The 15451-nt window shown below is 33.6% G+C and overlaps 1 protein-coding gene across 1 annotated transcript in view; it reads left to right on the forward strand.

Annotated features, from left to right (window-relative positions):
- Positions 1–15113, forward strand: part of LOC111054030 (protein FAM166B) — a 62868-nt gene extending 47755 nt beyond the window's left edge. Inside the window, exons 2-6 of the mRNA XM_039419684.1 lie at positions 3466–3541; positions 5638–5818; positions 9129–9353; positions 12611–12744; positions 14637–15113. Of these exons, the coding sequence (XP_039275618.1) occupies positions 3466–3541; positions 5638–5818; positions 9129–9353; positions 12611–12744; positions 14637–14732 (712 nt within the window). The 3' untranslated portion in view covers positions 14733–15113. The remainder of the gene's footprint in view (positions 1–3465; positions 3542–5637; positions 5819–9128; positions 9354–12610; positions 12745–14636) is intronic.
- The last annotated feature ends 338 nt before the right edge of the window (positions 15114–15451 follow it).

The following is a 15451-nucleotide window of genomic DNA, read 5'->3' on the forward strand; positions in this document are numbered from 1 at the left end:
AGCACTAAAGAGAGTGGAGCAATGAAATTTAGTAGGCTAACACTAAAGTGACACCAATGTATTAAAACTTCAATACACCTATAATATATGTACCAACGTTTTCCTATCACGGTACTTTACTGTGTACAGAATCTTTGTATCTTGATACATGACAGTATACAGTGACACACAGTTTCCAGTATCAGTGATATAAACAGTGACAGTGACAGTACCATAATATCTACTGGGTACGCGACTAGGTGCCACCCCGACTACTTGACACCCCGACTACATGACACCCCAACTATTCGACACCCCGACTACTTGACTCCCCGACTACTTGACACCCCGACTACTTGACACCCCGACTACTTGACAACCCGACTACTTGTCCCCTTTTAAAAATGTGTCTCCTTTCTGAGGAGGTGACAACTAGTCGGGGGGACACCCTGTCGCGAGGGTGCGAGGTGTCAAGTTGTCGTTTACGGTCGTGACTAGTTGACACCTCCGGTCCAGACACCCTGACGCGAGGGTGCGAGGTGTCAAGTTGTCGTTTACGGTCATGACTAGTTGGCACCTTTGGTCCAGTAGGTGTCAAGTAGGTGTCGGGGGACAACTTGACGGCAATGGCATATTTTTACGAGGGTACAAGTAGTCGCCTATGGCCAAAATGACCAGGTGTCAAGTAGTCGGGGTGACAACTAGACGGCTACCCTATCTACTCTATCAGTAAGAGTAGGGGTAGATATATTTATTTATTCATTTATTTATTATATAAAATACTATAATCATAATACAATTATGACATTGGAGGAAAAACTAGGCTAAGCCTGAACTATTTCTCTCCAAAAATTTTGATAGATATATCATGTCCTATGTCCAAGACAACGTTATGTGAGTAGTGAGCATCTTTCTCAGTAGATGTATAGCTCCGTTCAAACACACACAGAAGTAAATCTGATTGGTAGTGTTCCAATACCATTTGATTTGATTTTAGTTACATTCGTGATTTGATTAGTTACAACTGGTAACTAAGGGCACATAAATGTAGGAGTATTTGAAAAGTTACCTAGTATGAAGTGTTACCCTACTACTCTCTATTAGCAAAAAAGTTTTATCACACTGGATAAGGGCTCTCCATTATAACCGCACAGTTTAGTAGTTACCAAAGAGCAGTTAAACCTCAACATTTTGCAAATTCGCCATTAAAGTTTCGCCCAAGTGGCGATAGTTCTAATCAAGTTTGTGCCAGCTAGTGCTAAATGATCTATTTCTGGTGGCGAACTAGCAGCATTAGTGTATTCCCTCTGTGTTCGAGAGTCAGGTTCACGTTGAACAGCCAGCATTCCATGTGAATAGCGCCAGTGTTCCCCATTCAAAACTGATGCAGAGTGCAGAAAACAACATAGCTGGCGCGAATTGTCGTACCAGGAGCATCCCGACACGACTGGGTCGCACGCACAAATGTAAACAACAAACTCACCCTCCTACTCCACCGTTCCACCTGCTTCTTCACCTCCTCAACCTCCTCCCACCTCCTCTTTACCATCTAAAATGGTTTATTGACTCGTGCTTATCACCCGTGCAAACTATTGTCCCTTCAAAACTTTATGAGAGTCTTCCTCGCTTCAAACAACATGAAAAATTTTATTCCGTTGACTAGGTCAAGATCAACCTCATAATAGGTAGAAGTATAGTAGATACCAGCGCAGCGTCTATAGCGTGTTCAGGTTTAATATAGAATGGAAGAATACGGGTATTCAAGAAAAATGAGAATATATAGTTAGCAACAACATGATACATTGAACTTCACACACCAACTTCTAAGCATCGTACATACTTATGCGCCACGAACACGCGCATTTTGTTTTTTATTAGCTGATTCTAAGATTCGGTACAGTATCTCTGTATCTTACTGTTACACAGTATCTTATATTATACAAAGTTCTTATATCATACTAGCCGTCAGGCTCGCTTCGCTTGCCATATCCGTCTAGCCGTGACCCTGGACCCCCGACTGGATCGTCAAAAAATGAGATCAGCGGACTCGCTTCGCTCGCCTGCATTTTTCATTTGAGAATGCTTCATTCCATCAGAACGTTACATTACTGAGAAAACGCAGAAAAGCTGAGAAAAACGTTGATTTTGGGCGTATCTTTGATGAAATATTAAAGTTACCTCATCACAAAAATTTTAAACCCTAGCTAAACCTCTGTATTAAATATGAACATTTTCTGTCTATTACTTGATGAAAGAACTGAGAAAACGCTAATTTTGGGCGTATCTTTGGCCTTATTGCAAATTCCTTCTAACACAACATTATTACACTCTAGCTGTGCTTCTGTACTAAATTTGAACATTTTCTGTTCATTTGTTCCCGATGAAGCTGAGAAAACGCTATAAAACGCTGGAAAAACGCATATTTTGGGCGTATCTTTGGAAATTTTTCCAAATCAGTTCTTATATAGTGCGCCTCTAAAGGGCCAACGGCCAACTGAACATACCTACCAAATTTGAACGTTTTTGGTCCGGTAGATTTTTAGTTCTGCGAGTGAGTGAGTCAGTCAGTGAGTGCCATTTCGATTTATAAATATTGATATTTATCTTACTATACACCGTAACATAGAAAACTTATACATTGAGAAGATTGTTCTTTTCTATGACAGTAAGTTTATGTTTCTAGACATCTGTTTCGGGTGACTCGTTGGATTAAATGAAAACGCGCCGGTCTGATAAATCAAGAGAACCCGAGTTCGAATCTCGACCAGGGCAAACGTTTTTGACCACAGCACAATCACATAGATACGGCCACCCCGTCTTTCGGAGGAGACGATAAGGCTAGGCACTCATCAGTTAGTCAAGACAAGACAAGACATGATCAGACACGTTTAGTCACAATACTTCACATAGCTGCTTATGACGCAACTCACACTGATTAGTCATTTCAATTAGACATAAGCAACTATGTGAAGTATTGTGACTAAACGTGTCTTGTCTTGTCTTCACTAACTGGTGTGCGCCTAGCCTAAGCCGTCGGTCCCGACTACCTAAAAAGTAGTCGTCATCTCTCATCATCATCTCTCTCTTACTCATCACCCACGCACAAGCCTATGAGCTTATGTGGGCATCACCCTCAGTATTATTAGTATTATTAAATTTATTTATTTTCATTTATTTATTTCATGTTACAAACAAAATACATTTCAAATAAAAAATAATACAGATATAATGCAAAATGTGCGTGTGTATGGTGCATAGTATGTATGCTCCTTTACAAGTATTTTGTACTGTCACTAATAAGGATATCTGGCTGGCTCAGATCAGGAGTCGGAGCTTTCAGATCTTATCTGATCAATTTGCAATCTGCAGGTTACTTTGGAAGTGATTTGTCAATCTTTATATTTGTTATATTCAATCAATTAGAAATCTTGCTATATTTTTAACTGACACAGATTTTAAAATGTATTATCTTCCTTTCTGTTTCAGTTATACTGGTCATTGTCCCACACTGAAATTCCGATTTGGAAAACGATATGGAGCTAACACCAAGGAAATAATTCAGGTAGTCAGTGCTATGATACTGGTGCAGTATAATTGAGGCGGTAGGTGCAATAAGGGCCTATAGGCCTATAAGCCCTTATTGGGGAGAACTCGGAAATGGATTCTCCATCATTTCTTCTATATAAATGTGAAGATTTCATTCAAATATCTTTTTTCTTCAGGTTGGTATAACTATTATAGCAAACCCATGTTTAAGCCCTTCTTGCAGAGAACAGCTGATTTTCCTTACTTTTGTGGTTTTATTCACTATAACTTAAAATATTACCTATTAAAAGCGTTGCAATTCAGAACAGCAGTATTGTATTATCAAATACAAACCTTGTGGTACACATGAAGCAGCTCCCTGAAGAACTTTCTTTGTCTATTGCACCAGCAGTTCCACTTAAAATAGGAAAAATCAAAGATGTCAAAGACCTCTATCCTTATTTGAAACAAGACACGACAGTTTTATGAAAAGTTTTTTGCGAGAAGGGTAACTAACCAAGAAGCTGATGGACAAGTACACAACTTCTCCACTGATTCGGAAGATGACGAAAATGATGAACCGCTGGACATGGATGTTTCTTCATAAGACATTTACATATTATTTTCAAATAGGATAACACTCATATTTGGGGCATCATTTCAACTAATATTTGTCATCTGGTTTCAAGATTTCATTGAACTATGTACACTTTTAAAGTTTTATTTTTAAATGAAGACATATAGTTTTTAGCCCAATTAACAAGATTATTATAAATAGGAATAAATAAATAATGAAATATATTAAACAGTATTGTAATATTTATTACCTATTCGAAATTTACTCATTAAAATAACCCAAGACCATATTGAGGAGAAGAGATTTATAAGCCCTTATTGTATAGAATGTCATAGAGAGTATTCTCCCCAATAAGGGCTTTCAACATACCGTACTTCCATATTATGTTAAATTGAAAATGAAGTATCTTGAAATAAAATTTGTTTTTATCAATTTACCATAGAGAACATATTTTCAAAAGAATTGAACCATTCATATTTCAACAATGTTAACCGAATATTACAAGATATATGTGTAAAAACTTTGGATCTTCATTTCTCAGAATGATAGTTTTGAGTTACAGCCCTTATTGCACCTACCGCCTCAATTCAACATACTGTATTATCTGTGTCTATGGGCTGTTTTCAAGAGTGTAATGTGTTTACTATAATGTATATTTTGAAGGAATAAAATTATTATATCATATATTCCATATTCTATTATACTGGTAGAAAATTCACATAGAACATTTTATGAATAGGAGTTTCATAATAAAAGGAATACAGGTCGTTTCATATAATAATGATTTTAAAATAATATTGTAAGTTCGTATCGACAATACCCATCTTTAACGAAGAGGTGTTTATTGGTTTACTGTATTTAGTTCTACAACCAATAATTTCTCTCAGTTTTGAAGATTATTGTACTATAATTTGTACTTCAAATGGAACATATAATATTTTCAGGTCAATACACTTGAAACATAATTTTTTCATAACTCTTTATCCTGTTGTGAAGATCTTGATTTTGAGGTAGTTAGATGGTACGTATTCTATGAAAACGACTTGAAATTATTGTCAAAACCACTCTGTTTTGAAACACACTTTTTCAATAATATTGCAGGACTTGAGTGACCGAGTCTTTGTATTGAAATGACAAAAAAAAAATCTTCTGTGGTGTTCTGAAGTTGAGGTAGTTGGTAGTTATACATCCTTATCCTATGAAAACAATTTGAAATTTTTGATTTTTTTAATACACAGATACCAACACATATAAAGCTTCGACTGAGTCATTGTCAATATTGTAGAACTGTTACACAATTGAATAAAAACACAAATATATTGTCAAATTCTACACTGTTTTATTTAATCTAAACTATAATCTAATCTATAGTGAACAACATATTTGTGTTTTTATTCACATATGGAGCTCATGAGTCTCAAATGCCTACATTATAATACTCTGTATATTTACAATTTCTTTAAGAAGTATTATGTAGTTTCACATGATAGGAGAAAATAAGTTTGTCTGACGTTTTGTTGAAATTGTCGAAGCTTTGATGTGAAACATTTTTGCAGGATTTGAGTGACCGAGGTATATTGAAGCGACACCTTGCATCGCAGTACAGAGTGCAGGACCCCCTGCAACCGATTCTCACCAACGGACAGTTGTCCCCGATCTCTCGAACTCACGACCAGTTGAAATCCAACAGGGTGGACAACAATAATCGATGTCGACGATACATCCTCGGATATACAGGTAAAATGGTTCCATTCGAGGTGAAATGCTGAGGTGGCACACAATTTTCCTCTATACTGGATATCTAATAATGTCTAAAATCTGGATATCTAAAAAACGTATATTCATTTATTCGTTCATTTCATTGACAATTACAAATCATAATTATAATAAATATAATATGATTGGGAGAAGACAACAGGCATAGCCCAAAACTGTCTTCTCCCAAATTTTTACAAATAAATGTTTCAAAAAAGAATAAGGTTAAGATTACACTTTCACTCCAAAAAGTCCACTTCCACTCCAGAACTAATGACTAAACTAAAAATTTTGAATGTTGATATTTAAAAACTGATTAAGAACAAAAATATTTCACTCAAATCTCTATAAATTGGAAATTTTTGAGTAATTTTGCAAAATTTTGAGCTAGAAAAGAAACACAACTTCACTTGTGATATTGAATATCTAAAGGAAATGGATACGGTATATAAAACAAGTATATTCACATTATCAGCCCCTGATTAAGGGTATGATCACAAAATAGTGAATAGTTACTAGGAACAGTCATACGCGGTACCTAGACATAGTAATCAGGAAATCTACAATGAAAGTACTGTACCGCGGTAAACTAGATTTTCTTAAATAATTTTCATCTTCTACACTGTCGTAAGAGATGTAGAATTATCAGGGGAGATTCATATTATTGATAAGTCAGTAGAAATGATAGGACGACAGTATAGGTATGTTGCCAAGTCACATATTTCCACAATATTATTCTGATTTTTTTCCAATTTCAAGAACACCAATTCTGGTTTTCCTTTCCATCTACTCCTACATCTTCTGAAGATAATTCTACAACATCTCCAGGGACAGTGTTGAAAGATGAAAATTACCTATTTAGGAAGGTCTAATTTACCGCCTATATACCTTACTTTCATTGTAATAAAAACAATTTAAAAACTTGTAGTACCCTTTTCAAGTTCAACTTGAAAATGACCAATGGTCAAAACTAGTGGTTAAAATATTTTAAATGTTTTAATAAAAGGTTTTAATTTTGTTTTTATTAATTTGAATAAAGTAACCCATATAAGTGAAATTATCTTAAGCTGCGTTTACACCAATAAAGTTATTAACAAAATGTTGATTACCTAACCCTTATAGATTCTATTAGATTGAACGGAAGTTGACAAACACATATGTTGATCATGTGTATGATAAGTTATGTTCAATCTAATAGAATCTATAAGGATTAAGTTATTAACATTTTGTTCATAACTTTGGTGTAAACGCAGCTTCACTTTCATTGCTGTATATTTCCTGATTACTATGACGACTAGGTATGACTTTTTTTAGTTACTATTAATTACCATTCTGTCTTCTATGAATGGTTAAATTATACTGATTTAAGCAAATTATTAATTCGATTCGTTTTATATTTGCGATGACAATGAATATAAATCAGTAAATAAATGGATGATATTATAAGTTCTTTAAATGTATTTTTCTTTCAAGAAGTGACAATGTTTAAGCATTGGAGTAATACATGAATTAGGCTATGCATTCATATAAGTGAAAGATAGGATATAATTGAATTTATTTATTATAGCAAACACTGGTATCCTTTTCATACTTTTGTATTCAAACACGACTAGTTTCAGCACTCATACCATTTTCAAGTATCAAAATTCATTTCTACTGTATTTTCAAGTGCCAAAGTTTATTATTTTTACACTTGAAAATGGCATGAGTGCTGGAACTAATCGTTATCGTGTTTAAATAAAAAAGGATAGAAAGGGAACTACTGATTTTTTACTAATTAAACAGTTTAAGTAGCCCTATTAAAATACTTTATCAATTGATAAAGTATTTTATTTATAAAGTGTTTATTTATTTTCTCATTTATCAATTGAATTTATGTTTACTGATATTTTTACTAAGCTTTACTGTACTCAGTACCTATGTCACATTGACAATCATATTCTCATGTGCAAAATGCATAAATAAGTCAAATGAAGAAGTTTTAAACCTGATTAATTTGTCTTTGTAAAAGTATTCATGTGATGACAATGATTAATATTTTGGGTGATATTTTTGAGTCTTGCAGACAATCAGTGGCCTACTAATAATAATTCTCTCAATACCATGTAATTCATTAACAGTTCACAAATAATAATGGGAACGTAAAATAGGCTATACCAGTAACACTTAAAAAAATTATGATATGGTGATGGGTTTTCCTGGGTGGAAGACTTTTGTGGGCAATAATTACAAATATAACACCTGCCTATAGACAAAACAAATTATAAAATTATATGCGCAGTGAATCACCAACATGTTCGAAAAATGTATACAGTTGAAATTATAATATACAAATTTATACCAGTCTGTGGGCTTGATTAAATTGGTATATAATACCAGCACGAAACACGTGAATATTATTCCAAGTGAGAATATTAATTATCCCATAAGATTCTTCATATTCGCGCTTTGTCGAATGATAGACAAGTATAGCAATACCAATGGTTATCAAATACACTGTCATTATAATAACGTGGACCTCACTATTGAATGGTAGAGACGATATGTTCCTTTAGTTGGTAATTCATTCAATTGATTGAAAGCAGCTACCGTCAACAGGGTCTGCCACTTTGAGCCACTTTTTCGTGTTTCCACTTATATACTTGTTAATAAAAAATCGAATAAAGAAGCTATCAACCTCCAAATGAAGTTTGACCAATTAAAAAATTAGACTGCCTTGTTTTTGAACAAATTTCCCATGTTTCCCCTGGTACTTTAGTTTGTAGCATCATAGGATATGAGCATATCAATCAATCAATCTATAGTTAATTTTTCCTTCATACAATGCATACATGAATGTCTATAATTACATATATACAATTGACAATTAACAAAATAATTTAAAAGTAAAATAGTATTATTATTAAATACGGAAAGTCCCTGAAAAGGTTAAAAACCTGAGCGCAGGGGCCGAGTGTTACTAATAACAAAATTATTTCCAAGATAAATAAAATTGGTGGATTCCTATTAACATCTAAATTTGAAAAAATTACAAAGAAGGAAAGTAAAAAAGTAAGAAAATACGAGATAATAGAATAAAAAAGCAGACATTATTGAATGATTGTGAACTTATCCTAGTTACAATATCACAAGAAATCACTTATCCTAGGATGTGAAGAAGCAATCCATAAATCTATCTCTCTTAGAAGTCTTCCATTCAAATTATCTGTTATAAAAAGAGCAAACATGAATGTTATGTATAGAATAGTAGCTTGGAGTAGTATAGTATGTAGAAAACATTGATTTGATCCAGGATATATTCCGGGGATGCATTTTCGTTACGGCACTTCGTTTCAAAGAGCAGCCGACAAAAGTGTGGCAGAATTCGACGTGCGACTGGCCGCAGAGCGGAGTCGCAGAGCTCTGGAGACCAGTTCGCGGGCCAGAAGTCGCAGTGCCCCAAAAATCCCGTCGATCAGGTCTCTCGATCACGTCAAAGCGGCCATTAAACAGTATGAGCAGAGGATCAAGTACAAAGGTACAAATCGTTGGAGATTTTAGCCCATACCAATCTCTACAATATATTGTACCTCTGATGGCCACCAACTACCTACCTAGAAAAGCACTTCAGCTGTACACTGCATAAACACCGCTTCATTGTAGATTGATCAAATCAAATCTCTATTTGTCCCAAAAACATAATCTATTGTACCTCTGATGCCAACCAACCATCTAGCAAGGCACTTATATTCAGCTGTACACTGGATGAACACCGCTTCTTTGTAGATTAATTTAAATCAAATATCTATTTGTCCCAGAAACAAAATCTAATGTACCTCTGATGGCCTCCAACCATCTTGCAAGGCACTTATATTCATCTGTACACTGGATGAACACCGCTTCTTTGTAGATTAATTTAAATCAAATATCTATTTGTCCCAAAAACATAATCTATTCTACACCTCTGATGGCCTCCAACCACCTAGCAAGGCACTTATATTCAGCTGTACACTGGATGAACACCGCTTCTTGTTGATTAAGTCTAATCAAATCTCTATTTGTCCCAAAAACATAATCTATTTTACCTATTGTACCTCTGATCGCAACCAACCACCTTGCAAAGGCACTACACTCTTAGTAATTCAGCTGTACACTGGATGAACACCGCTTCTTGTAGATTAATTCTAATTAAATCTCAATTTGTCCCAAAACATAATCACAGTGACAATGGTTATAAAAGAAAAAAATTAGCCCATACAATTCATTCTATTGAACCTCTGATGGCAACCAACTATTTAGCAAGGCACTGCTTATATTCAGCTGTACACTGGATGAACACCACTTCTTTGTAGATTAATTCAAATCAAATATCTATTTTTCCCAAAAACATAATCACAATGACAATGGTTATGAAAAATGTAAAATACAATAAAAAATTAAAAGGAAATACCATTAAATAGGATAAAAAACTAGTTCTAGGAGGCTAAATAGTAGACACAGATTCAAACCTTAGACCAACTTTACTTCTGTGGTATAAGCTTATAACGGAAGTTTCAAGACGGGACTGATTCTATGAAAGATATGGACGTTTTTCAGTTCAGCTTGATAATATAGCTGTACTGTTGAAGCATGTTTAACTTCAGATGAAATGAATAGAATATACAGTACTGTATCATAAAATTATTATTATTATTCAATAAATAAATAAAAAATTTCAAGTTTCAAATGAGTAGGATCCAATGATGATATTAATTCAAATGGAATGAATCGAAAGTAGATTCCTGTGTCCTAATTCTTATTATTCAAATAAGAAAACTTTTACATTAAAATTGCAAGCAAATAAAAAAAACTATGAAACACAAAATTGAATTGGTTTGATGATCTCTCCACTCCTCCAGCATGAATAATGACTGAACTAAATATAGATTCACTCGAGATAAATAGGCCTACTTCATTAAGATTTGTGGTTCAAAACCCGCTGTAGGCATGGACGTTTGATCATCTCATAAAATCATCCACGCACTTCCCATTACCCAAGACAAACTGAAACCTCATGTGGGCCTTACCCGCAATAAAAAAAAATACATTTTTAATTTAATTCTCTGTAATCTCAACTTCATGACAGCTTGAAGCTTCAAGAATAGAATATAGAAAGTGACTGGCTTGTTCATATAAGCGCTTCGTTCATACGTGTGAAAGCTTATTACATTTGGTTTGTCAAAAATTGAATTATCCACACTATTCATTCATCCTGTATATTTGAATAATTAATTATATCATGGACATTCAATAAATACCTGCATGTTTAACATTCACGTATCACCGCCACACTAATAAAATGTTCAATACAGCACACATACTATTTAAAAGCATGTCGCAATGTAAATTTATTCCAACCCAACCAGTTTTACTCTGTATTCATTTTTAACCAACCGATTTTATTTTTTTAAGTTTTATCTAAACTACCTGAATGTTCAACATTTACTTCAGCACCAGCAACACTACTAAAATGTTCAATACAGCACCCTTACCTTTATTAAAAACATGTTGGAAATGTAAATTAATTTCAGCCCAACCAGTTTTACTCTGTATTCTGGAATCACCTAAATTTTTTTTCTAATTCGTTGTTTTCAACGAGGAATTCTTCATTGGATAGTTTGAACAGAGTGAATTTCACAATAGACTAGAATAACTGTCTTATTCATACATTTTGGAGCTTCGGTTTGTTGAAAGTTTATATACATTTTTCGCACTATGCATTCATCTTTTCGATAACTTTAATTTAGTTTCATTGTATTTTTTCTCTCTTTGTGAAATAGTAACTGTCATGATAGCCTCAAGACGTCACAATGATTAATTTATTAGATTATCACTTTACCATAATGATAATATATGTAGTATTCTTAATTTTTGTTTTTTTCAAGTATTTGAGATTTTTTAAAATTAGTGTAATACTTTCTTTAATCACTTTTGAACAGTTAATTACGACATAGCAGTCAGGTATGACCATGATTTAACAAGCAGTTCGTAATGGAATCAAACATTGAAGAGTACTTTCTTTAACATTAACAAATACGAATTGTATATAAAGTACTTGAAGCAGAATAAGTGAACTACAACTCACTGCCAACACACAAGGTTTCTTATGTTGGCAGTGCCAAATATTACATTGATAATATTGTTATAAACTCAAGGTACAATCAATGTCTATTTGTATTGCATAATCTTATTATTTAATTCATAATTACATAATCTATGTAATTATATTGTACAAATTCTTTCTTTTATTTGTTTTGAATATGTATTTATTGTATGGCATATTGTATATGCAATTAATTGATGTTCTCAATTAGCTGCTGCAATAAAGTATTTTGACTTGACGTGACTTGAATAAAATAAATATGCATTTGTAATTTTTGGCAATAAATAAATTTAATTCAATTCAGAACTCAGGTACTGTTTTTGGTGAAATGTAGTGATATATTTATCCGTAATGAATCACTTAGAATGTACTGTACATAAATAAATGTATGTGATTTTAAACTAAATTACGAATATTTTTAGACAACAATCTAGTGTTCCATTATTTTCAATAACTGTTAATATTATATCATATCATGATAAGGTGGAAAAGATAGGTACTGTATTTACAAAATTGTTTTCAGAAGGGAGGAGGAGTTTGAAGTGTTTTTTTCATTCCTTCTCCTACTGTTTACTGTTGTAAATGAAATTTGAAGACTATAAGAATGCAATTTAAATTATTTCATTCGAATAATATATCAATTGATGTTGCAGAGCACCACATTTCGCCAGAATTTCCACCAATCGCAGGTTACACAGGCCACATCCCAAGGTTACGAGGCACCGAAGCATCTCTAAGTCAGCGCTTCCATACAGCTGCCAAGCGAGGTCTCAGCTTACTACAAAAGGTGACAATAATTTGTATATTTGGCGGAAAATGTGTTTTTGCCGGCTCGACGCTTAATAAAGTTGTAGATATAGTATGACTGATTAACAAAATATACCATTTCAATTATTATGCAAATTTATCATTAAAAAATATAATTTCTCGACGAATAAAATATAATAACTCAAAGTTAGTAGACAGAGTAGTCTGTCTGCTGACGTTGATAATAACTGACCATTTCCAACAAGAATGAGAACAACAGTTAATATTTCATCAGATATATTCTACAGAAGGCAGTCACAAGGCAGAGAATCGGCTACCCCGTTTTTCTATCTTTCTCCACTGCCATTATAACGTGGACCTCACTATATAGGGCAGTTTATTCTGCCCGATCGAGATCGCAGTTTTCAAGTTTGAGACGAAGTCGAGAGAACTTGATGCGTTCAAGAGCCGGAATAACTTATATACAGTATATTAACGACAACCAGAATAGAGAACAGTTGTATAACGTTTTCACTTTAACTTTTAGAGGATTTTCAATTTTGTTTGATTCAATTCTCCTTTTGATTTTAATGTAATTTATGTTTTTGTATACTAAGTACAATCAGATGGACTTTACTTTTTTGTGGAGATGCATTTTAAGTATTTTGATTTAGTAAATTAATTTGAATTTAAATTTAGAATCAAGAGTTTTCTTCACAGAATACATCACAAGTTCCTACAAATGAATCTTTCAATATGATTTAAATAAGAATGATGATTTAGTGATCATTCATTGTTTAGAGCTTCTTGTATTATCATAACAATAATCAAAGTGCCGGTACCCTCTCTAACATATTATAATTTTATATTTTTCACAATATGTTATCCTTCCGGCAGTCGCGCTGTTGTAAAAAGTACAACAGTGTCAGTTTTTTCGCTGCACAAAACTATTGAATGGGGTGGTGTCAGTGAATGAGTCACCTATGCATTCCAAAACTTTCCCCCAATCACTCCACTGAGTTGCAGAATCAACCGAGCAATGGTTCAGTCTGTAGGTGCCATTTTTAGGCTCAACTCACACTTACGCGACTCAGGTCGAGAAGAGACTCGACTCTAGTCGAGAGCATGTGTTTCCAAATGGTGACACTCAGACCAGTCGACTCTAGTCTCTGCGACTGTCACCATTTGAATACACATGCTCTCGACTAGAGTCGAGTCTCTTCTCGACCTGAGTCGCCTAGGTGTGAGTTGAGCCTTAGTCGCGACAGTGCATAAGATAGGGAAAGACTGTTTACAGGGACTGTAAACGAACCAAATAACACAGAATTGATGGCTTTGCTTGATGTACCTTATTGGGCTATGAAATGGAAGGGTAATCATCCAAATGTTCATAGGCGTAAAATAATCCAAGAAGATGGAAAATTATACAATTAATTACTATGTTCTGACAGTGAACAGAGTAAATAACACTCAGAAAATTGGATTTTGTAAAAAATACAACACGCAACTGCTTGTGTGATTGAGTAGGGCGCGACTACCGGAAGGCTAATTGAAGAGACAATCATTGACTTTTGAATAAAGCACTTCAATATTATGTATTACTTTTGACAGTTGCAATACTCAAAGGCTGAAGCCATTCTATTGCACGTAACATTTGCCTAAGCATAGGCCTACGGTACTCATTCAGTCACTTGGTGCCATGTGGTTAAACTACCACGGTTTGGCTGTAGTGTAGGCTATGTATTCAGATCTAGAGGCCAAAACTATTATTATTTTCATGTTTCGACTTTGGAGTCATTTCCAAGTCTTTGAAAATGAATTCAAAGTCGAAACATATTGTGAGAAGTAGGAGAAATTTATTTATATTAGACAGGTACTTTGTTTTCTAATTTGTATGACAATTGAGCTGTTATGAATTTTGTCTATTTGCAGGAGCGAGAATCAAATAAAACAATGGATGAAGCGCAAACTGCTGTTCAAATAGCTCTGAGAAATTCGCAGCCTCGGTACTCAACTCCGATCAGATGAACACAGTTACCAATAAAATGCTTCAAATATGTATACAAAAATACTATTCTACTGAATTATTATATTGTTTTAGACATTATAATAGCCTATTGGTGTTACATCTATTTAAATGCATTTATTTTAGATAACGCTAGCGATGGAGTATTTTCACAACCGTCATAAGATTGCTTGTTTATTTTTCTAAAAAATAGATATGTGAGTGTGAAATAAGTATATTTTTCAATTATTTCAACAGAATGTATGAATTCTAAACACACAAAAATGTAGAAAAGTGAATTCCTACTTGAAATTAATTCGAGTGAGCCTATTTTTATTGCTGTATCATTGTAGGTCAAAGTAGGCCTATTTATTGAAAATCGAAATTCCTCGTCAGATATTTTTTTGAAATAGCTTATAATTGAATTGGAGAAATATATTTTTTGAGTATGAAAACCCTTATTTTTATTTAATGGAATTGAAGAAATTCACATTTTTCTTAGAGAAGGAGTCTCTGATTTCTTTATTATTTTCCAATTTAATAATACATAAAATGCTTTATGAAGCAATAAGAAAATGTCCATAAAATGGTTCAAATTCCTTAGAAAATGTTGTGTTTTTCCATTATAAATTTGTTCAATTTTTGTTATGAATGTTTCCATTCATCTACAGTTCTTTTCGATAATCAGTTTGTACAAATAAAAAGATCATTCCAATTCTTATACAATATTAGAATAACTTGT

The sequence above is a fragment of the Nilaparvata lugens genome, chromosome 1 (assembly GCF_014356525.2).
Source record: "Nilaparvata lugens isolate BPH chromosome 1, ASM1435652v1, whole genome shotgun sequence".
Taxonomy (NCBI): Eukaryota; Metazoa; Arthropoda; class Insecta; order Hemiptera; family Delphacidae; genus Nilaparvata; species Nilaparvata lugens.